We start from the raw sequence: 23,559 nt of genomic DNA on the forward strand, positions 1-23,559 counted from the left end.
ATTATTAAAAGTTACAGTAAATATTTATTGATAACAAACCCTTTCATCCCTTCGAAAATACTATATGTATCCAATAATAGTTTTGTAAATGCTTTAAACTTTATTTGACTTTTTTTATTTTATATTATGTAAAAATACCAAACAGCTCTTTGAGCTCTATTACCAATAATAAAAGTGAAAATACAAAATGTTCCTTACATAAAATAGCCATACTTAATTTAAATAGCTGATGAAATTAATAAGTTACAGTTCATAATTACGACTACCATCTACTTAATTTTTTAATAGCATGTGATTTCACACACACGGCCGTGGTTACTGTGGCGATTGAAATTAATGGCACAAACCGACATTGGGCTGGAATAATGTTGTATTTATCTATGAACAATTTAGTATTGTTTTAAATTGCTATAGTATAAGTATATTACTAGCAATGGTAGGTTCCCATTACTAGCAATCTTTACACCCTTAACTATATAGGTTGGTATACCAACCAATACGAGAGTAAATTCTATCGATTGTGTAAAAATCATTCATAATTTGGTTAAAATTGGAAAAACAGAATAATATATACCATAAAAATACAGACGAATCGAGAACTTCTTTCTTTCGGAATTCACTTAAAAAGAAATCAAACTAAAAATAGAGATAGCCAAGTTTCGCATAAAACATTAAAGTGTATTAATATCGTTATATCTACGTAACCTATAACTTTGTTCATATATTCGTAAGTTACAATAGCCCCATCGTAATTTGTAACAGATTGTGGTTGAGGCAAAACTTTAACCGAAACATTTAATTACAGAAAAGGAACGTCGAAGAGCAAATATCGACAAAAGGTTTCAAATCAAAGCTTTTTTCTTATAGAAACTACGAACCGAACAATCCACGTCCCATCTGCACCTCGTATACCTCTACATCGGCTGCTACGAACGGTGGAATAAAAAACTGGCGCACAAAAGGGCCGCAAAATACGTACTTTTGCGAGCTCTCCACAAAAGATATAGTACGGTTTGTCATTAAGGAGTTCATCCCCGCGCGAGAAATAAAAGAGGAACGTTGGTTTCGGTCGGGGTGAGAGGGTGTCGGTGAGGGTCGTGCGGAGTGAGGTAAAGCGGGAGCTGCACTAATGGCTCCGACACTCATCCGCTAATGCCGCGGGTGACTCCTCTTTTTGTGCTATTTTCACGTGGTTTACCCGTTGGAGCTTTTAATCTGAAACTGCATCTTGCCGGCGACGTTCCATTTGTTCTTATGTCTTTAATGTGGAGTACGCACTTCCTACCAGTATTATATAGTAAGTATATTCATTCATTTACATAACATATAAAATAAAATCGACCCAAATATTGTTAGTTACGTTAGTAGGTAGGTAACCAAACCAAAATCTTCGAAGCGAAAAAAATTTATGTATACATACTACTTTATTACTCATATTACTTTAAATGTCGATATGGTCCCGGTATAGAATGGGCCCCCCTTCTTTTCCCATGGATGTCGTAAGAGGCGACTAAGGGACCAAAATAGCTGAGGGATAGGCAGTAGCATCCCTCTTCCCTCTCAAAACACCACTAAAGACTAACAGCGGATACCATATCACGTGATAACTACTGGCAAAACTTCCCTTATAGAGATAACCTATGTTCGACAGTGGACAGTTATCGGCTGATATAATAATAAAACTTTAAATATATTTAATGAAGATGTACAGTGGGATATATATGTATATTTAGATTCACGATCAGCTGTCTCTAGAACTTGCATAGAGCTTTGACCCACATACAGGTCAATCTCAGTCGTGGTCGTCTCGCGACTGCAATTTATTTTCTCTAGGAGACGTTCACGCTCATGACTGCGTACCCACCAAAGACATTAGTCGAAGCCAGTGGAATACTAACGACCTACAATGACAGAGCACGTAGTCGTGATATTGCATTAGAGAATAGTTTCAAAGATTCTCTTTGGATACTATAGTAGAACTAAACACCTAGTGCTACAAAATATACACAGCAAATGGTCGGATCCCAACTTAAAACCACAGGGCGGATAATGGTATCTACTACCCAAAACTCTGATGAACTTTAACCGCGATTTTAGGATATAAACCGAACGGACCGCGCCACCGCATTTCTACTGTGGTTTCGGCCTTCATTAATGGCTCTCGACTCTTTTATGAATTATTAATGTGCCCCACGTTCTGCTTATCTACCCACAGCGCTTGTGAAGTTTCCACTTTATTAAACAAAACAGTCGCCAATCGAAAAGGTCTATTGTATTGAAAGCGTCGTGGCTCTTATGGCGCGGCAATAAATAATTCCTCCGGCGAAATGGCAGCCGACTCGATAAATGGGCTATTATTGCAGCAGACATAGCCAACATTATCATCGATTCGTATCGTATTCGTGGAGCAATAATTGTTTAAACATAGCTTGCCGCGGAACATTAGTGGCTTGCGGAGCGCTGGCTGGCGTATCGATAATGCAATATGCTCTCCACCGACACTCCTCGTTAGCTTTCTAATTACCGCCTATTACAATATTGACCGAGTATAAAGTATGTTGTAGTCAGGTTCTATATTACACAATCAACAATAGTAGCAAAACACGAGTATAAAATAGGGTTGATAATATTAAATATTGCATCTTACTCAAAAATATATACCTACCTTAACGGTAACACTTTGGGTTACCGTTGGACAACATAGGTAATTGGTTATATTTAAAATAATTGCTATATGAGCTCTGATATTTTTTATTAAATAGAATTTTAACGGGCTTGAAAAACAGGTCATTAATATTCATTATAAACAAATTGATATAATTATTCGGCAAGAATAAGTCGATTCGAGAGCTGTCGACTGGGTGTGTACCGAGTGTTGGATACGTCATTATCTCGATATCGAGTGCAACCGGCTCCGATGATGGTGTCACCTCGTAATCAGATTGTAATTGCGCGCTCAAGAGTCTGGTATGCTCGAATAAACAGCACCTGTCAATTCAAATCTGACTTCGTATTTACAGACACGCTGCGCCTATTAGTAACTAAATATGTGTATACTAAGTACTTGTTATGTTATATTATTATACGTATATTGTTATATACCAATACAGATATATTTTAGGCCAATTTTCTAATGATTAATTTATTACACAGAATAAAAATCAATTCACAAATATTCATTAAGGTAACTGGATATCTACATCAAAACCGTCTAAGTAGTAGGCTGACAGAGCGCATCACGCTCAGCTTGACAGATTAGAGTTGACATATTAGGAGGTTGAGAGGCGAGACATAAGTACAAGGTATAATAGAGTGGCCGACGTACCCATACCAGTGGAGGGGCGATGTTGACTCGAATGTTTCTCGCCAAACAAAGTGCCAGCTTCCTAGCTACCCTTGTTTGTTTAGGTCCACGCCAAACGTTTATTGCCCTTTGTGTATCTTACCTAAAGCGTGAAGCCTTTTTGACTCGGCACTTTTTACGAGAGCGCTTATAAGCGTGTTTATTACTCGACACCCAAAAACAACGCCGTCAGATATTTATACGGTAAGCCTTATACCGACATGCGGGTTTATTTGTAAAAGTAATCGTTCATTTTTGAAGTGAACGCACAAACAAACACAATAAAGTATATCGGTTTACTAGCACCCGTCATGAGAAAGTACGACTCACGTGATAATAAATCACAAACAGGTTTCTTGGCGTACATGAATTGATCAATTTGTAGACATCAGATAGTTTCACAGGCGGTTTCTATAGATGAATCAATCATAACTGTGTACGCGGAGCTTTTTTGCTGGCATTAACGAGCCGCCTCGGTAATGACTACATGTTTCCGTCTCCTTGCCTCGTCTGAACACAATGGAACAAGCGTATAACTATCAACTGTATTTGGACATTACTATTATATCAGAGTAATTAGAGCACGGAAAACAAACCTAAAGAGCACCGTTCCGTTTCACACATTTATGTAAATACACACAGGAATATACCGTAACGTTGTAATACGAATATTGTCTTGCTAATCGTGTTCACTATTTAAATGAATCATATAAGATTCGCCGCACGCCTGTTATTTTTAATTTCCAAACGATTATCTTCATTTTATGGTCCAGCTATATTACTCATGAGTGTTATTTGGAATAACAACATTAATATTCCGATAATATTAATCCTTAAAGACATATTTATTGTTATCATCATCTAATCTCTAGTTGGAATTATGATTTTTTTGATCTATCGTCTTACATCGAGCTTACATGATAGTAGGTGTTATCATGGATTCAGTTCCGAAATTGATTGAACTGATAACGCGAAATTCAGAGTGTGTTGCATGATAAAACTCATATATCTATATTATTTTTGTATGATTAATAAAAGCTGACGATAAAAGCAGATATAGATATGGAACATGTCATGTGATAAAATCCTACATAAATAAGTACTTTGGCTTTTATTTGACATGTACAATAAATACCACTTTCGTGTAGTGTAATAAAATTGTTCTAGATAACTAACAAAATAGTGTTAATGACATTAGAACATTTATATCCTATGTTGGATATTAGATAATTTGTATCAAATACAAAAGTTATTTGACAGATACAAATTAATTTATGATATTTTAATATAAGTTTATATTACATTAAAATTTTGGTACGGTAGACGTGTAAATATCTTTTTAAAAGGCAAGTAAAACGTCGACGACCCAACGTATTACTGATAATATTCTTGTGTTGCAGTAATCACTTATCATAAGGTAAATCGTATCGCTCGTTTATGGTCCGTTTCCCATAAAAATTGAGGTGAACTTAACCTAAAAATTTACCTTATGTTTATTATATATAAGGTAAATTTTTACTTTATTCAGTGAATAGAACAAACTATAAAAAGACAAAAAAATCCAAGTACTGCAACTATAGGGAAATAAAGTGCATTAAAGTGCACTGTATGCGTCCAGTTGGGAGTTAGAACCGGGCTTATTTACGGAGGCTATTTGCAATGTACTGTTTGCTATCTCGTTGTGCCGGTCCAGGGCTCGCAGACCTTCAGTTACTATCGTTCTACATCACAATGCAATGCAAGTAACGAAGTACTTTGTACTAAAACACTCTATGCACCTGGTGCGAACCTCAAAGCAACAATTAAATTACCAATCGTAATCGTATCGTAAAATTGACAATAGGCATTTTACTGCAAGTAACTTTATTTTATGCAATAAATTTATGTCTAAACTGAGTTTCGTAGTTACATTCAGGGTTGTTATATTTAAAAATACACATGGTTGCTTTAAAACATGTGCTATCTAAAACGAACAAAATTTTCCATGTGCTGATGACCTTACTTGTAAACTTGTGTCCAAAATTACTTTCGCCATTATCATAGATAGGATGGACCCTATACAATTACATATAACATCTTGACGGTAAATTCGTAAAGTTATCGTACGATATATTATAAAAGCACCCATAGGCATAGATCTCATCCTCATCCAACACGCAGCCGCGTCGCTACCGCGCCGCACCTCTGCCGCAGCAAAACAAGAGTCAGAGTTCGCAAGTTTACACAGTCTGTGTTTACGCAGCCTGTTTGCGCTCTCAATGCTTATACTGAACGACGCGGCGGTCGGTCGAGTAAACTATACGCGGTAGATACCAGAATATTATTAATGTATTAGCTACGGTACGGTTGACGCGAATAAAAAATTTAAATTATTAAACACAAGTAATAAAATAAAAAAAATAAAAAAATAACCACTACACTGAACGTTTGCTATAAACGGCGTTACATGTTTAGAATCTTTCATTAATTCATAATTTCTCTTTTCTGCTCCATTATCAGATCCTGATTATCAATTTATACTCATAACCTATTCATGAGACCATTACAACGATTCTAAACACGATGTATTTGTAAGTTGATAAGGAGTTGCGTATTCAAGAATTGCTGCAGAATCAGATGAAGGTTACTATGTTTTTGTAATGTCATTAAATTAGCATAATACCAATTTGCGAATTTATAACCATTTATCAACTAGGAAATACCTAAAGATTTTCAAGCGATTTAAACATTGAAACTAAATTCTGTTTATTATTTGGCAACTACAATGCCATAGACTGATATGTTAAATTTATATGTCATATATGTTTTAGTAAATTGAAATTAATAGTTACATATCTACTATGTATATAATTAACTAAAAACCTTTTTATATAGTTAAATAATTTTAGAGAAAAGTTAATTTAAGCATAGGATTACTTATAATTCAATGATTAGATAAATAATTAATACGACTAACATCTTAATTCGATTTAGCGGAGTCTACCAGTCTTTTACATAAAAACACATTGGTGTTTATTACCAAGTTAGCATCAAACAATTTATCGATTTAAAATTGATATCAAATTGATTTCGACAATTTACAATTAATTTTATAGGGTCATTTTGTTGGTATTTTAATACACGAATAAATCGTGCAAGCTTCAAGAAAAAGTACTAATTGAATTTTGAAGAAAATTGACGTTTACAGTTTTTACCGCAAATATAAGTAGTTCTAATTTTGTTGTTCATATATTTTTACATTCGTTCTCTCTCAACTCAGTTTTATAAATGACGAATTTCTCTTTAGGCGATTTTCAATAGATGTTTAACCGACTTCGACAAGGAGGAAGTTCTCAAATCTCCTGTTATTGATCCTTATGTTACACGATATTTTGCCAATTCCGAACTAACTTTGATATTGTGATATTATTATTAAAATCGATTGGATTAATTCTCGCATTGGACGACTAAAACTGTCATATATCTTTGTAGAACAATATCCTGCTTATGAACAATATGTTGCTGTAAACATACGATTTTGCGTTCTAAACGCGAACTTTTCAAATCTGTTACTATGAAACATAAGAATAGACAGACTACTAGTCAATATTAATATAATCAATACAAGTTTTTTTTGTTCATCAAAATAGATCTATCTACTGCTGTAGAAATTTGATAAATTTTGAATTTTTATCGCAAGAAAAAGAAGGGCTATAAAGCTAAAGTTAATATTTATATACTCATGTTGTTTTATTTTTATTTCGTTCTGTGTATTTACAACCCTATTTTATGTGTAGAAGTGTCGAATTTCAAGTGAAAAGGGTGCCGGTGCGGGCGTCGAGCGGCTCCTGTCCGACGACCGCGCGACCGCACGACCGCAGCGCTGCGGTTATGGCTCGCCGCTGCCGCAGGCCACAGGGCCCACCACCCTCGCTCCCACACCGTGCTACCGGTGCTAACCTGAACTTGTCTTTACTTATGTACTTGTGACCTGTCCAGTTAAGGTTGCCTTTCAATACAGTGAACTATATTATATTGAATTTACTTCCCGAAAATCCACATCACTGATTGTTAATATGTGTTTACTTTCGTTTCGCCACTTTCATTATGTGTGCGACTATCAACACTAGTTGCTGAGGAAGTACTTAGTAAAGACTCTAAATTTCAGTAATCGCACCCATCGCATTATTTTCATTATATCGCGGTTATTTTTTAAAATCGCATTTGAAAACGTGCCAGCAAACAGAGAAAACATCAAATAAAATAAAACGTTTTTAATATGAAACAATTCCACTTAACTGGACTGGGCGATCAAAGCGTGATACAACTAGGCGGCTACGTTAAATTCCGACATTCACAGCGATTTGTTGGCGCGTTGAATTAGTCATTAGCGGGCGTATGCCGTAGAGGTATAGTAGGTACGTAGCATGCGGCCTGTGGCGATATATCGGTCCGTGTTGAAACACCAACACATGTAGCACTAGTATTGGCGCCACACGCCACGAGCCACACGCGACCACCCCCTGTATAACAAGCACGCTAACCTCGTAAGCGACTAGTCGAACCACTCTCACGTCATAATTTTGATATCTAATTTATTATATACACAGCTGGTAATGACAGGCGTTACTTATTTATTATTTTAGACCAGTGTTTTTCAAGTCTAAAATTTTGACTAACTCGATGGAAGATTATACGATTAATTGATCAAAATAAAATCAAGTGTACAAAAAATCATTTTGTCGATCAGTGGTTGTACCTATTTTGTTGCTCAGGGTTTAAATATAAAACAAAACGAGACCCATTAATTCCTAATGAGGTCCTCTAATAAATTTTTGGACCCAATCAAAATCTTACTAAAGTGTTTTTCAATATAATTAAGATATTTCAGATATTTAAAAAAAATATATTGAAATAGTAGAATTATTTATATAATATATAAATTGTAAAGATTTTAATATATTACACATCAAAAAAACTGATGTGACATTTGCAAAACTACATTAAAAAAATTATATCAACTGCAACCCAAAGGAGGACGATAAATGTTGATAATGTAACAGGACCTTCCATGTAATACTATATTTGCACATATCGTGACGAGTATGACAAGTTTGTTTTGTCGTGTTCGTTGTTAGCTTCCGTTGGTGATAAGAATCGATAGGAAATACCTGGGGTAAGGCTACCAGAGTCGTCCTACGAACGTCTTAACTATATCCATAGTATTTAGTATATTTAGTATTTTTAAAGTGCCTATTTTATATAAAGTAGGGATTACTTAAATACCTACAAAAAATATCTTTTATCTACGCGGTTAAGAAAAAGATAGTGTTTATTACCATTTATAGTCGTAGTAAAACCTATGTATATGTAAGTACAGATAATTCTGTTAATAAAATACTTATTACTTGATTAAGTATTATATTTACTCATGACGACTTACACAAATTATAAAACTAAATAATAGATTATTAGTTAACAGACATTCACGGTATCTCACAAACTTTAATTGTTTATTTTGTATTAATAAATTCTTGCAATATAAATATTCTTATTATCTCAAGACTTGTCAAGTATGCGTCATTAGGCTCAAAAGATAGTCTCTTTTACCTATTATAAAATAGTCAACCCCAATTTGTGCACCCTCCGATTCGTACATTTAATATAGCGATTGAATGTTAGGTCGTTCCCCTATCCTTATTTGATAAATAGGTATACTTAGGTATAAATTACGTTAGTGGCTCGCTGACCGAGCGAATATCACGTGCAACTTGTTCTTTTTCAATTGAGACGGTAATCCAATTTGATTCTCTTTTAGATATTGCATGTACTATAAATAGCCTGTTTTAATAGAATTTGATGATAAATAATGAAAATGTAAACAAAATTATGTAAATATTAAATTTAAATTAATTTTTTTAGTAGTAGCCTGCCAAAGATACTAGAAGTGTCTCGAAATATCTGAAGTCGAATTTAATACAGATAATGTAATTTTATATATAAGCACTGTTGTTATAAAATTTATTTTACTTTTATTATAATGGTACATATAATTATTTCAATAAAGAAATAAAAAGAAATAAACATTAGTATAAATAAGAAATTCTAATTGAATGTCTCGATTTGTTACCAATTTTACTTAAAGAGTGTTACTGTGATAATTGGTTGCTTGGTTACCTTTTTATTATATGGCACGGTATTAGAACAAACTATAGATGATAGGTTTATCGTCACTGTCTTTTTAGATAACGTTTCGCTATATCCGTATCACCATGTTACTCACTCACAAGTGGTACTAGCGTATTGATAACATACAACTTTCTCATAATATAAAGGTTGTAAGCCTCTTAGTAATAAATAGAAATGAAGCACAAGTTCACTTAGTTCATTTAATTTAGATATCATACTATTAAATCATATATTTACTTATTTTACTTTGTATATGACATATAACAAATAATATAACATAAATACCCAACTTCTGTTAATCCATTGACACTTATTTAACTATAGCTTCTTTAGGACTTCCATCAACAATAATTGTGATATATTTTATATAATGACCACGTGGTTTACTATACTTGTTCACTCTTGATACGTCAGGGAGCTCCGCTCTGTTCAACGGTTGGACAAGAAATGTCTCCCCACCCAAATAACAATCTTTTATATCCACAGAACCGAATTCGAGTGAACAAGTCAGTGAGGGCACGTGTTCTTACAATTTCATTACTTTTTATTTAAGTATCATGATAATAAAAAATTATAAAATAAATTAAAATATAAATTAGTGTTTTATATACATTACAAGAATAATTCATTACAAAATTTGGTATAATAATAATTTTAATATTGTATTATATTTAAAGTAATTAGTCTGATTTTTATTAATAAATGTAGGTACACATTTTAACACAAGATATTTAAGAAAATTAATATAATTTATAATAAATATCTAACACGCGCATTGCCGACCTTGAAGAAATCTCTTTACCCCCCTTTTGAAGAACCCCATGCTGTAGTCTTTTGGGAAAAACTCGGCAGGAAGCTCGTCCCATGACCTGAGTGTTCGTGGGAGAAAACATCTCTGAAACCGCGTTGTACACGATCATTTAGGCTGTAGGGTATGAGGGTGAACTTCCTGTCGATGGCGAGCTGTACGATGATAGAAAGTGGCCGTAGGCATCATATTGAATAATTCCTCTGAGCACAATCCGTTGTACAAGCGGTAAAACACGCAGAGTGAGGCAAAATCTCTCCTAATACTTACATGGTTTAAATGTCAAATATGAGATATCAAGTATATGACTATTGTAAATAGTACATAAGTACACTTCACGTAGAACTTAGCAATACAAGTGAAGTAAAGGTCAGTAATGATAGGTCTTAGATTATATAAATAGAGTGTCTCCATGCAAATGCTTCGAAAGAAGCGGGTCAACTTTTTCATACATATTTGCATGATAAATAGTTATGAGTGTTTCCTTCATAATTTCTATATTTATTTTGTCTTTTAATTTTTGCATCTGCTTAATGTGTAAATGCTCTTTTTATTAATTAAATAATACGTTAAAATACATTTTATGCGTAAGTATATAAAATACTGATAAAAAACGAGTCAGTTAATTTGAGAATTAGCTGACAAAAATTTGACCCGTTTTTAAGGTTCAATGCTCTATCTATATAATGCAAATGATGAGTATATTTAATAATTACTTTCCAGAATGTTCACGGGCGCACATACGAAAAGTTATTTATTCCTTGTGGTATCCGAATTCAAGTTATCACGACGATAATTATTTATAGCCCAAGTTTACGACACATGAACTGTTTGTCTGTAATAGATAACTCTACTAATATCAACATACTCTCTTGATATATACTCATAGGTAACTATGAGTTGCAGGAATTCCGGATGTGATACGGATCAGACAACTAAGCAATTTAATTGGTTATGTATTGTCATAAGAATAAACAGTATTGTTACAAAACAATATGTTTTCGCTATCTCTTTAATAGACTTCTAATACAAATATATTTATAATACTTTTAAAATCTTTTATCTTGTAAATATATTTATATTTATTATATATTATTCTTGATTGTATATTAACACACAACAAAAACTACTAAGTCTAGAAAGCTGATGTTTGGAACATAAATTTAATTTATAACTAGCAACTCGCCTTCGCACGGGTGCAATGCTAATAATAAATATACCTAACCTACTACATAATGTCCTTATAAATAACGTTTACAGCTTTTTTGTCATTAGACAATACAAATACGATAAAGTGCTATAGGGCGAAGTGCTACCTTCGACGCGCTATTATACAGGCACGCGCCCCCGGCCGGGCCGGTACCGCCGCACCGCTATGTTCCTGCATTTTAAATCTGTAATATCTTCGGAAATATTCATTTAAAGTACATGCTGTAAAGGGCCATATTAATTTATATTAAATGGACAATGTATTTAAAATACTTAATTGGATAAAAAATAGTGCTGTATTGTTTAAAATAACTTCGTAAATAAGTATTTTTTTCTCCTAAAATGTAAAGGATAAAAAATAATTATTGTGGGTTATCCTTAAGAGATAGACAAATTCCATCGCGGACTTTTTTGTTGACCTTCTTAAGGTGTACAATACTGTAGTACATTATTTTGATTTATCTCGTAGGGTTCAGCCAGCGTTGGCAATGTAAGAGCAAAAAAATGTGTTTATTTACATCACATTAGAAACCTCTAAATTTATCAGTGTTTGTCTAGAATATTATGCATGTATTATACACATAAACGGACGGACAGACAGTGACAGCGACATTGTTTTATACTCTGTAGTGATGATGATAAAAATGATGTAAGCATTTGTTAAGGAAACATTTTTGAAAATTTCAACTTAATGGGACACTATGCGAGTAAAATCGCGGGCAACAGATATAATATACTTATATATATACATATAGCTATGTAAGGACAAATAAAAAATCAAAAAGAAGACATACAGCTTGTTATTTTAAAATGTTCAAATTCATTTATTTTGATGTATATTTTATAATTTCTAACTCAACTTGAACATTACAAAACTCTAATTAAACGTTAAAACATTCTTGTTTATCTGTACGTGACTACGTACAATTTAACAATTGTCTCTATAATAATGCAATAGCTACAGGCGTGAAAAATTATAGACATCGAAAGATACTTAAGCGGACAAAGTCGTATCCTAGTACCAAATAAAAATAATAAGTTTAATTCAATACATTAAATTTTATTCTCTAAAGTAATGATTCAAAATAAACATAAAGTGCACTTGAATGCGTGGCAAAGTGTATTGCGAAGCAACTATCAGATTGTGAGAGTCTCACCCGTCAATAGCTGCGAGGGTCGCCACCCCATGTATTCGTACTTCACCCCTTCGCCCTCCTGTTTGCATTGTTTCGCTCTATTTGTATAGACTACCCACCGCTGTACAACTGTTATCGTTTTTGTTATAACGTTACCGAGATTTAATGATACACTCTGTATGTTAATACCTGAGAACCCCAATAGAACAATCACGCGTACTTACATGCCGAAAATTTCAAACATTTATTTATTTTAATGAACGCAACAAATATATGCCGCCTCTTAAAATTCTAATGTCGTCAGAACTGCAGTTTTACGGCCTATTACCGTGAATGGAAAATGAATGACTCATAGGCGTGTAGTTTACGAGCCGAATAGAAATCGTCTATTTTAAATGAAGAGTCAAGGAGTGGACGAGACGTCCATAATTCATGAGGTCCATTTTACGCGCGAGCATCGATGGAACATGAGCGGTCGACTCGAATTTTGTATGACATCAACGTAAACTGTTTCCAAACCAATATCCGTGTCTCAATCAGTGCAATTAAGGCAGCCCGCGTTGCGAACGTCGTATTCAATGTAATTAGTTTCGCGCCGTCGCCGCTGGCGAGGGGTGATAAATTAACCAATAGAAATGGTAGAATATCGTTAAATGTGTAGGGAGCACTGTGAACACTGCCGGCTAACACGGACCAGCCCTATTTCTATCTATAGGCTGTTCACTTATAGACAAGAACTCAACGACGATTACATATATTACAAGTAGCTAATAGTGTTATGTGTAAATTCACGAATGTAGAATTACGCACTTAAAAATATTTTTTAACATAATACGTAGAAACTTGATCCGAGCAATACAATACAATGTGTCAAGATAAAAAAATAAAGAATAATCAATCACTGAGTAACAATAAATCCCAAGATGTATCACAACACAAAAGCAGTGATGTATCGAGATTAATGTATATCAGCAAGATAGCGAACGTCGAGCGAGTAAGTACTTTACACGCATTACGGCATTAGATTGCGTGGTCTGGGCTGGCACCGGCAATAAAACTGTGTTTATTAGTCACGAGTGTTCATGGCCACATTACACAGGCACGGGATAACTTAACACGCACGACCGTTGCATTAAAATATTGTTTAATATATTTGATTAATGTTACATTATTGAGAACAATTCCGGTAAACGCTGTTACGCGAAAAACACGCTGTACAAAGGAAATTTAATAAAGCGACATGGGGTGAATGTGCCTTATTTTTTCACATGACGCACATCGCGTCCCCTGGCATTATAGGAGCCGAATTTGAAAACACAATTAGACTTAATACAGAGGTGATTGTTGGCGGGCGAGGGTCGCCGTCGAGGGGTTAGGCACGGCAAATCCTTTAATTTGGCTCCCCGATCAAATAATAAAGCGGAGGGGCAGCGAGCGATATCGCGTTTAGTGGTTTTATTGCAAGCGCCATCTGCCGCGCGACGCCCGACCGGGCCCGCGCACCCTGTAGTAGATGGAGAGATAATTTCGCTTTTAAAACGAGGGGCGACCGAGCGTTCATTGTGAGTTGTTGCGTACATTTAGACAATTCACAGAGCTGTATCCGTCTGTAGATGTTCATAAGAGATAGCGCGCCTATTATGCGGGGACCCTTGATGACTTCGTACCAGCATGTTGATGTGAACGATCAACAGTTATAATTTGATACGGTATACTGAATGCTACGATGAACATAGCAGTGTAATATTTTCCTACTCGGTAAAGTTTAAACAGTTAGATAAGTACATTATCACTCTCTAATGATATGAGATTATGACAATACTCTGATACAAAATAGTTATCAAATTTTGTGTAAATTTGCTGCACAATAAAAATTATCGTGACTAAGTCTATTAAAGGGCCAATAACAAGAGTAAATCCGATTATACAGTTATATCAAAATTAATTCAGACTTGTGGAAGATATCATACACACAAAAAATACAGGCAAATAAAGAATCGTCTTTTTTCGTAGTTGCTTACAAAATATTCAAAAGTAATAATGTAAAACATAAACTTATTATATTGTATTAAAACAAACATACAAATAAAAATACAATAAATAGATAAATACTTGTTTCTACCGACAAAAATTGTATAGTGAAATAAAACAAACAGGATTAGTTGCGTTGCACAAACCCCTGGTTTCATTATAAACAGTGGGTAAGCGGATCGAGCACGTGCAGTGTTTTTATCAATGAGAGCCGGCGGGTGTGGACGCACCCTAACGCAAGGGTAAACAGTCCTCCGCCCCGCGTATGAATAATTTGAAAGCGCATCAAGACGAGGGCCAGTGGCGTGGACGGAATCGCAATAACCCCTAAATTATTAAATTATACGGCCAAAGTACAGTAGCGGGCGGCGGATTTTATTCTTTGTTTATTAATTGGAGTCTTTTATGACTTGTTTTTGTACTAATATTAAAGTTGTAGTGGTTGGTTTGTTTGCGTAAACTATTGATTTGTGTAATAGTCAATATTAATAGTATACATTTTAAAACTGACGATAACCTAGTTTATCTATATGTTTTTATTTTAAACTGATGTTTTAGGTTGCCAGTTACAATAATAGTTTCACGTAATTTAAAGGGCTTATTATGTAATCATATATATATAATCATAATATCATTGCTTACATAAAAAATTTGACGTTAACTTATTATATTGACATGACTATGATCCGTCCGTACTTTGTGATCTTACTGTTATTTTAAAGCTATATAAACGTAATTTTTTTTTATAGATATTAAAAGTAACTTCAATAATCTGTTTAAAGGGGAATATACATACATATATTGTATATTTAATTTGAGTATGCCCCTTAAGTAAGTGCAAAAATTTTATGAGTAAATCGGTATCTACTTGTTTATTTATAGATATTAAATTATTGCATTATTTATCAATGAAATGAAATGTATAATTAAGCATCGTTTTGATTGCACTATATTATTTTTATCGTCAGTAATTAAGATTACGAGCTTATCGAAGCGTACAGTTGGCCTATATCAAAGAACTACAAACATTATCAAACCGAACACCGAGTTCCCGCATCATTGATATTTCATAACGAGCGTGTCAGCGGAGGGTGGGAAATGCGTTGGGCGCTGGAGCGGACTCAGCGCCAGGGGTGTCAACACTCATAAACCTCGACATAGTATTTTATCGACATCCCGCCGCGTCAAGCTCGCACTCCGCGCAACCCTATTGTCTCTCAACATTCGTGACACTTCATGATAGCACTCCACCACCGTTATAAATTTATTACTCTTCACTTCACCCGTTGTAGAGAGCATCCGATTTGCATGTTGCGAGCGTTATTAAACTACTAGCTGTTACCCGCGGCGTCGCGTGAATATACTGGTAAGTACTTAATTTATTCCAAGGGAACACATTTTAATCTAGTAGTATTGAAGTCTGTATCATCATAGTATATCAAGTTGCCATGTCCTTTTCCATGATAAAAAGGTGTATGCACAAGTTTATAATTGGTTAAACTGTCAAGATGAGAAACTAATTTTCATATTTATAATACTCAGTAAGGGTTCTGTATATAATTATGACAGCAATTTAAAGATTGACAGTGAACATGGAAACCGTTGCTATAATCGGCAGCGTGAAAGTCAGCTCGGGCGTAAATAATAGCTCGAAACACAGAACAATAAGTCTTCGTGTCGATATAGTAACACAAAGACGAAACAATCAATTCACAGCATAAGTAGGTGTGATTGGACACGGTCTGACTACGACTTGACTCCGAGACTAACAAAAGAAAATCTAAGCAATTAGTCGCCGTCAGAAAGAGCGGAAAACGCGAGTTAGACGCGGTCACGGAGACGAATGCGGCGCGATCACGACGCGACGCGCGGATGATTGTTCAGCGCAGAGCAATATTGCATCGAGTACTAAATAGACAAAACTAAAACATTTTTCCATTGCAATGTGGATACTGCAATATAATTTATGAGGATACTACCTTTCTCCATTTAAAAAAAAATGGCATTTTTGTGGACTAACCATGAAAGGAGAACTTTGTAAAGAGTAATTAACTAAATTGATTTATAGATGTCAATAATTTGACAAGAGGTTCTATTCATAAAAAAACAATCTGCTATTATTAAATTACTCACTCGTAAAGGTTAGAAATACGTGATTTATGAGTATAATTTCAAATTAGCTGAACTGTCAGACGCTAAATTTGTCTATGGTAAATTTGTATACATTTTTCTGAGATTGTTTTGTAAATTTTTGAAAAGCTATTAAAAATATGTATATACAAACTGTACGTAATTATATATGTAGATACAAAAAAAATAATCGTAATATATCTCTAACACATATATACTTTATTCACATATATCATACTATCTAAGGAGTAGTTCAATTTCACTTGTCAAATGTTAAACATCAACCTGATTTTATTGAGTCTTCAATCTGAAATGATAATCGCGTGAAGACTACCAATAAACTAGCACTATAGAGCAGAGACAAAAATATTTAACATATTTTTATAACATAACGTTTGCATGAAGCGCAATAAGAGCTTAACAAAGTTGGAAGGGTAACTACTCTGGTTCTCGCTCCACTGAGCGTGTTAAGTGATAATGTAATAATCCATTACAATGAAGCGCGCCAGTATACGCTAAATAGCGCATTCAAGCATTGAGCTGAAGGAGGCCGCCATCTGTCCGCCACAGAGGCAAACAATACAACCCTTCGTAATCACCCTCGTTGCTAGTTTGCCAGACCCTAAACAAATATTAATCGTAGTGCCGTCGCCGGATTTATCGTGCTGCAGAACTTGAAAGGTTTATTCGTCATAATAAAAAAAATATATCGAGCGATTTAAATAAAGAACACCACCCGTTCGATCGTCGATTTTATTTGCATAATTGGTACAAGTTCTTGTTCGCCAGTACTTTTGGAATCAATGAAAGCTTTAGTCATTATAACCCCGACATGGCTTCTGATTAATTAAGGTTATTAACCTTGAACCATAAACGGGTATCGTCATTTAAACGAGCGCAATTAATATTCGATTAAAGCAGAAACATATGTTTCGTATTAAAAAATTCACATGGGAAATAATGTGTGAAACTGTATTTCATAAAATGTTAAATATTGATTTTATTTCATATTTGAAAACGTGCTAAAATATAGCTATAATTAAAAGGAGGGTTATAATATGGCGCCCGCCCTAGGTCTAGGGGCTGTGTTAGCGAGCGTAAAATCAACAGATTACTACGGAACCCCTGCAGATCAAGGGTCGCCTACGGCTGTGAGAAGACTCTGCAAGATATAATATCTATTGGCAGCGACAAACTTTTAGGGTTGTCAATAAGTCTATACATATTTATTTCTTTTACTCTTATATATCATCTCGTAATTTGCATGTTTTACACAAAGTTTGTCTGTAAAAGATTGCTGTAGCGATAACATATTTAATTGTACTCCAAGTGCTGTCCATTATTTTCGTTTTATTCATAAAGTGTAAGTAAATAGAATATTGTATCCTTACATTCAGGTGTCTACACTTAACATAAGTACATATAATAATGTTTTATTACAGATGTAATTTATATATTTGTGGTAGAATACATATTTATTGCTTTAAAATATTATCTTTATAATACTGACACTGCCTATACCTATTTAAAAATAACGTCGGCAATTGAACTTTTAACTTCCAATTTCTGACTTTAGAAATAGGTCTTATCAAAACTAATTATATAAAAGTGTTAGTTAATATCTTTTATCTAATTGTAATATATATTAATTATTTTTGGTTTTTTCAATCTCCTTACTTAAATAGACACCCTATTTTTATACATATTAATCTCTCTTTTGTAATGCTAAGCGTCAATAACAGTAACTTATAGGTAGTGGATATACTGGTCGCACAGTACCTAGGGGAGCTTGTTCAATGACGCTCCCCCACTAATATTACGATCGTAATGTATTGATAAACGCCATCACAACATTATCGTAACCGCCGCTACCATGATTGTCAGACAATTTATTATTTTCATTTTGTAAAGAGCGCGAAGCTCTAAAATTAGGGTAACAAAAATAACTTTGCGAAACATTTGTGAAAATTAAAAACCAAAACGTCAACAGAACAGTTTGTGCAGAGAACGCCCCCCCCCCCCCCGCTCCCTACTCCTCCCGACCTTCGCAGTCGACAAACAACCTCAAACAACCCCCGTGGCCGCGGGGTGCGCTGTCAAACAACGAAATCCAACAAACAGGCACAGCGCAATAACACGTTTTTTTACTTTTACAACATTTCCCTCAGCGCCAATTTGCCCGACCGCTAATAAAATACACCTTTCCTCCTTTCGGCACAATATTCGTTACAAAAAAATTTAACGTTATTGGAATATGGAAATTTATTAGTACATAAATTAAATCTATTTAACAAAGTTTGCTCTGCGAACTTATTAGACTAGCTCTATTATTCATTTATAATTATTAAAAAAATTAGGAATACTATATTTTTAATATCTATAATATAAAATGTAGTTGTACATACCTGTTTATGCATTTCCACATTGAGGCCGTAAGACATTTCATAGTACTGAAACATAAACAAGAAGCATTAGTCGAATCGATTACAATATGTGTGAAAATGTAACATCGGTAGTGTGACATGAAAGCTTTTGGCACAGATTGGCTTCCTCAAATTATAGGAGGCGAGTGACCAAACATCCGCAACGGCGCAGTTTGGACGCGGGCCAGAAGTGTTCTCGACACATAAAAATTCTCTAAGAAAATTTTCTCTCAAGCGTATTAAAATAAATTGCGAGCGATTTGGCTACACTTAATCGTGATTCATATCTGAACGGAGCGCATATTCAGGGATTAAAGCATGCCAAAATACGCTATACATTTTCCTGACAAACGCAGGCATGTTATTGCGAGAAACGTTCAGCTATCAACGCTTACATATGTTTTCAACGGATCAGACGTAATCATTAGTTTGATTAATAGCCTAATAATCTTATCCATAAACATTACTCTGTGTTTCTGGTTAGTTTTGATATCAGTATTCACATGAAAAGAATCCTTATAAACATTTCGTATGAACAACTCATTCGGTCACGGCCAGCCCGAGTGGACGAAATGGATTGATCCAATCGAATAGAAAAATAATAGCCGACATGTGGGCGTTGAACAAAAGAAACATATTTTATTGATTATACACGCCAGAACGAATGCCACATTTGATAAACATCTCTATCCAACCGTTAAATTAGTTGCTCCCTTCAATGATTCCAGCTGATAAATTGACGTATATGTTTCCAGTAGGTACTAGCGTTTATTGCTGTTAACTCCCTTATTCACGAAAACGTCAAACATTTTATAAACGTATTTTAGCTATCGAACTATTGTCTTTTTCTTTTGTGCTAAATTCCCAATTTACAAAATAATAATATAAATAAATAAATAATAATATAAATAATGATATAAATATAATTGTTACTCACCATAACATAATGCCTCTGTATTTCAATTTTTTCACTAGCCAATTTTTCACATTCTAATTTTAAACTGTAACAAATGAAAAAAAAAACGTTATTACACGCTTAATGGGGTTCGAGAGAGAGAGAGGTAATTTTTGGTAATTTAGCTATAAACGGAGCTGTTAAACAAATTGTTATTTAATGTGCGTTATTAACCTACAATTACTTATAGATAATTAGTAGGTAGGTAGGCACTTAACAACCAAATCCCACGCACTCGACGTTTCTATTTAGAGAGCACTTGTAATTTAGTAAGATAAGAATTTATATATAACAAACAGCTTGTTATAAGAACTGTTATCGCTGTAGTAGGTCAGACTTGTTATGGTTAGTTTTTTATCGTGCCGTCGCGTCGTCGTTCGTCTGTTCAGTTTCTTTTCAAGACTCATACCTATTACAGATATATTTACATAATGAATAGATTAAGTTATATATTAGACAATCAAATATTTAATAGATGATATTCCATGTTAATTGTTAACAGTTTATGGTTATATAAGAACTTTATTAATTTCATCTTGTATTTATAACTTTAAGATTTATATCTTAGATTCTATATAATTAATAAGGTAATATTGGGTATATAAGGAAGTCATTTTGGAAATATATATCTGTATACATAAATATACTTATGAGTATTACATATCTTCTTATCTACCTAGATTTTTTTTTCGTTTTAAAAGCATTCAAGATAATTTAAAAAATTTGATTATCAATAATGTGACGATGGGTCGAAAGGTAGAGAATGTTAAAAGGGGCTGAGTTGAAGGGACAGTTAAATACCTAAGGGTGATTCCACTATATTCCGGTAACAAAATGCCGGATGAATTTTTTACTTTGTTTTTAAACTTTGTCAGTGTTACTACTATATCAGTAACATTTTACGGTAAACATTATATTCTTACTCATCTGGTAAGGAACTGTCTACATTGTACGTAACTTTACTATATATATATATATATACATATGTACTATATATATATATATACATATGTATAATAATAATATTGTTGCAAATTGTTAAACAGACAATTTGGAGCCAAAATATAAGTACACAGATGGTAACAATTACACGTGAACGACATAATAGTAGCTATTAACAAAAATACAATGTAGATACCCTAATAGCTCAGTAAAAAGAAAATGATTCACATTTTTTCTACATTAGTATGTATACACGTAAAAATTATTTGATATAGTTTATCATGTACTGACTTATCTATGTAACATAATACAACTTACTTATGATATTGTGCCTGAAGAAAATTAAATTCCTCTTTAATCCTATCACAGGATTCACCTACAGTAAATTTGATAGGTTGGCCGGGTTGCGGTGGACCCTGAAAAGAGAGAAAACAATATTAGAAAAAAAAATAGATAACCTTAGAATTCGTTCAAATCCTTGGTGCGTGTATATGCGAAGGGATGGGTAGTATATTTGTGTATGTGTCTAATCTATAAAAAATTTTATAAATATGTATATTTAAATTTTAATAATTTTAATACAATTATCATACTCCTATAAAAAAACTTATTTTCATATTTATAAAATAAGTATTATTATTATAAGTGAGCCTAATCCATGCGTAATATAGAGCCATCCATATATCTAAATAAAAATAAGCACCTTAAGCGAATGGTTTAAGTCAAATAAGTACTAGTCAATTGAGTTGTCAACTGAGAAACAAAAAATATTTGATGATATTGTGATTAATTATTAGAATGAATACGTAATGTCAATTGTGTCTATTGGCATGACGAAAAAGAATTCGAACCGAATTACATCTAAAATACTTTTGCCCGAATAAGCTGCAGGTTACTGCAAACAATTGTTTACGGTTGACATAAGTACAATCATATCGAAATATTAAATGCATGTAACGCGGGCACGATCACCACCCATCAATCTTGGTCTCGGCACAAAAACATTCCTATCACGAAACAAAAATTACACGCATCCCAAATTACCATAATACAAATTATCCTTTAATGACCATAATTCGGTGTGAGTCTCGATTAATAAAAAAAAATAAACAACGTCGACCGCTCGCCTCTTAACACAAAAATAAAGTAACGCGAACACGCGAGCACGTAATAATAAAGAAAAAAAACTAACTCCATAATAAGAAGCACGAAAATAAAAATAAAGCGAGGGACACAACAACACACGGTCGCCGGAGGCTGGCGGCAAAAAATAAATAACCGCCGCTCGGAGCCGGCGCGAGGAACAAACGGACTTTAAAAATAATAAAAGGAGCGTAAATAAAAGCGTAAAAGGAACTGCTGCGGCGTGTAGACGTTGTAAATGGAGCTGCGGACAATCGGGCTCTTAAAAAATGTGGCCGGGAATTTAGTGAATGTAACCACAGGAGATAGCCTTGCGGTCGGGCGCCTCGACACCGATGTGCATGCTGTAATGGGCGATCGCACTTAATAACGTAATAGGTACAACGTTGATAGTCTAACCGCAGCTAACTCTTGTTCACGTAGTAATAATTTTACGTTATAATATAGAATGGAATTCTATATTTTCTTATTTCTAATCACACTGAAATAATGGTCCAATTTAGAAATAAATCTAATTAGTAATATTATTTATAAAAGAGTTATAAAATGGCATTAATATTTTTTATCTTCCAAAAAGATATTTATCTAATATTCACTGATTCAGTATATTTTATACTACATCGAGAGTACTTGTACTTACACATATTTGTTTTTATGACCTTATCTGTAGTTTTAATGATATCAGTCTATACTCTAAACTTTTTCAATTTATGTACTATCAACCTATCTCATAAAATACCTCACGAAACGATTGGCCAAATGCTTATAAAATATATTCAAAAAACACCATAAGTAGGTTCCGACTCGTATAGTTGGCAATTACTTATCCATGTTCAAGTCTTTTGATCGGATAATAAAAAGCAAATTGAAAGTTACATACTAATGTATTTTGAAGGCAAGAACAAAACGATATCGACAGTAGCAGCCCGAGGCGTGTAGCGGCGCGGCGAGTCGGGCGCTCGCGTGTGGCATGCATGATGATATATCACCACACGACGCAAGACGCAACATACAGCGATGCTTTAGCGCGGCGTGACAATAAACTAAATACTAAAATCTTGCATCCGCCAATGCGTACTCACCTTAAAATATTGACTGACAACTAAAACGCTGATAAAAACAATTGTAAGAAATACAGCTTATTATTTTTCTGCTTTACTCAATGTTTGTAAGAACATAAATAAGACGATTACAAATTTTAAATTAGTAAGTAAATTCAGAAACGATACTGGATTGTTACCAAGAATCGGATCTAACTAACATTTAATATA

The 23,559-nt window shown here is 33.9% G+C and overlaps 1 protein-coding gene across 1 annotated transcript in view; it reads right to left on the minus strand.

Moving 5' to 3' along the window:
* Positions 1 to 23,559, minus strand: part of LOC113510628 (protein groucho) — a 69,686-nt gene that overhangs the window by 39,666 nt on the left and 6,461 nt on the right. Inside the window, exons 2-4 of the mRNA XM_026894093.3 lie at positions 21,464 to 21,561; positions 20,186 to 20,249; positions 19,231 to 19,275 (exon numbers count right to left, since the gene is read on the minus strand). Coding sequence (XP_026749894.1) covers positions 19,231 to 19,275; positions 20,186 to 20,249; positions 21,464 to 21,561 — 207 coding nt within the window. The remainder of the gene's footprint in view (positions 1 to 19,230; positions 19,276 to 20,185; positions 20,250 to 21,463; positions 21,562 to 23,559) is intronic.

Source organism: Galleria mellonella, unplaced genomic scaffold (assembly GCF_026898425.1).
Source record: "Galleria mellonella isolate WM207_F2 unplaced genomic scaffold, CSIRO_AGI_GalMel_v1 utg32, whole genome shotgun sequence".
NCBI lineage: Eukaryota > Metazoa > Arthropoda > Insecta > Lepidoptera > Pyralidae > Galleria > Galleria mellonella.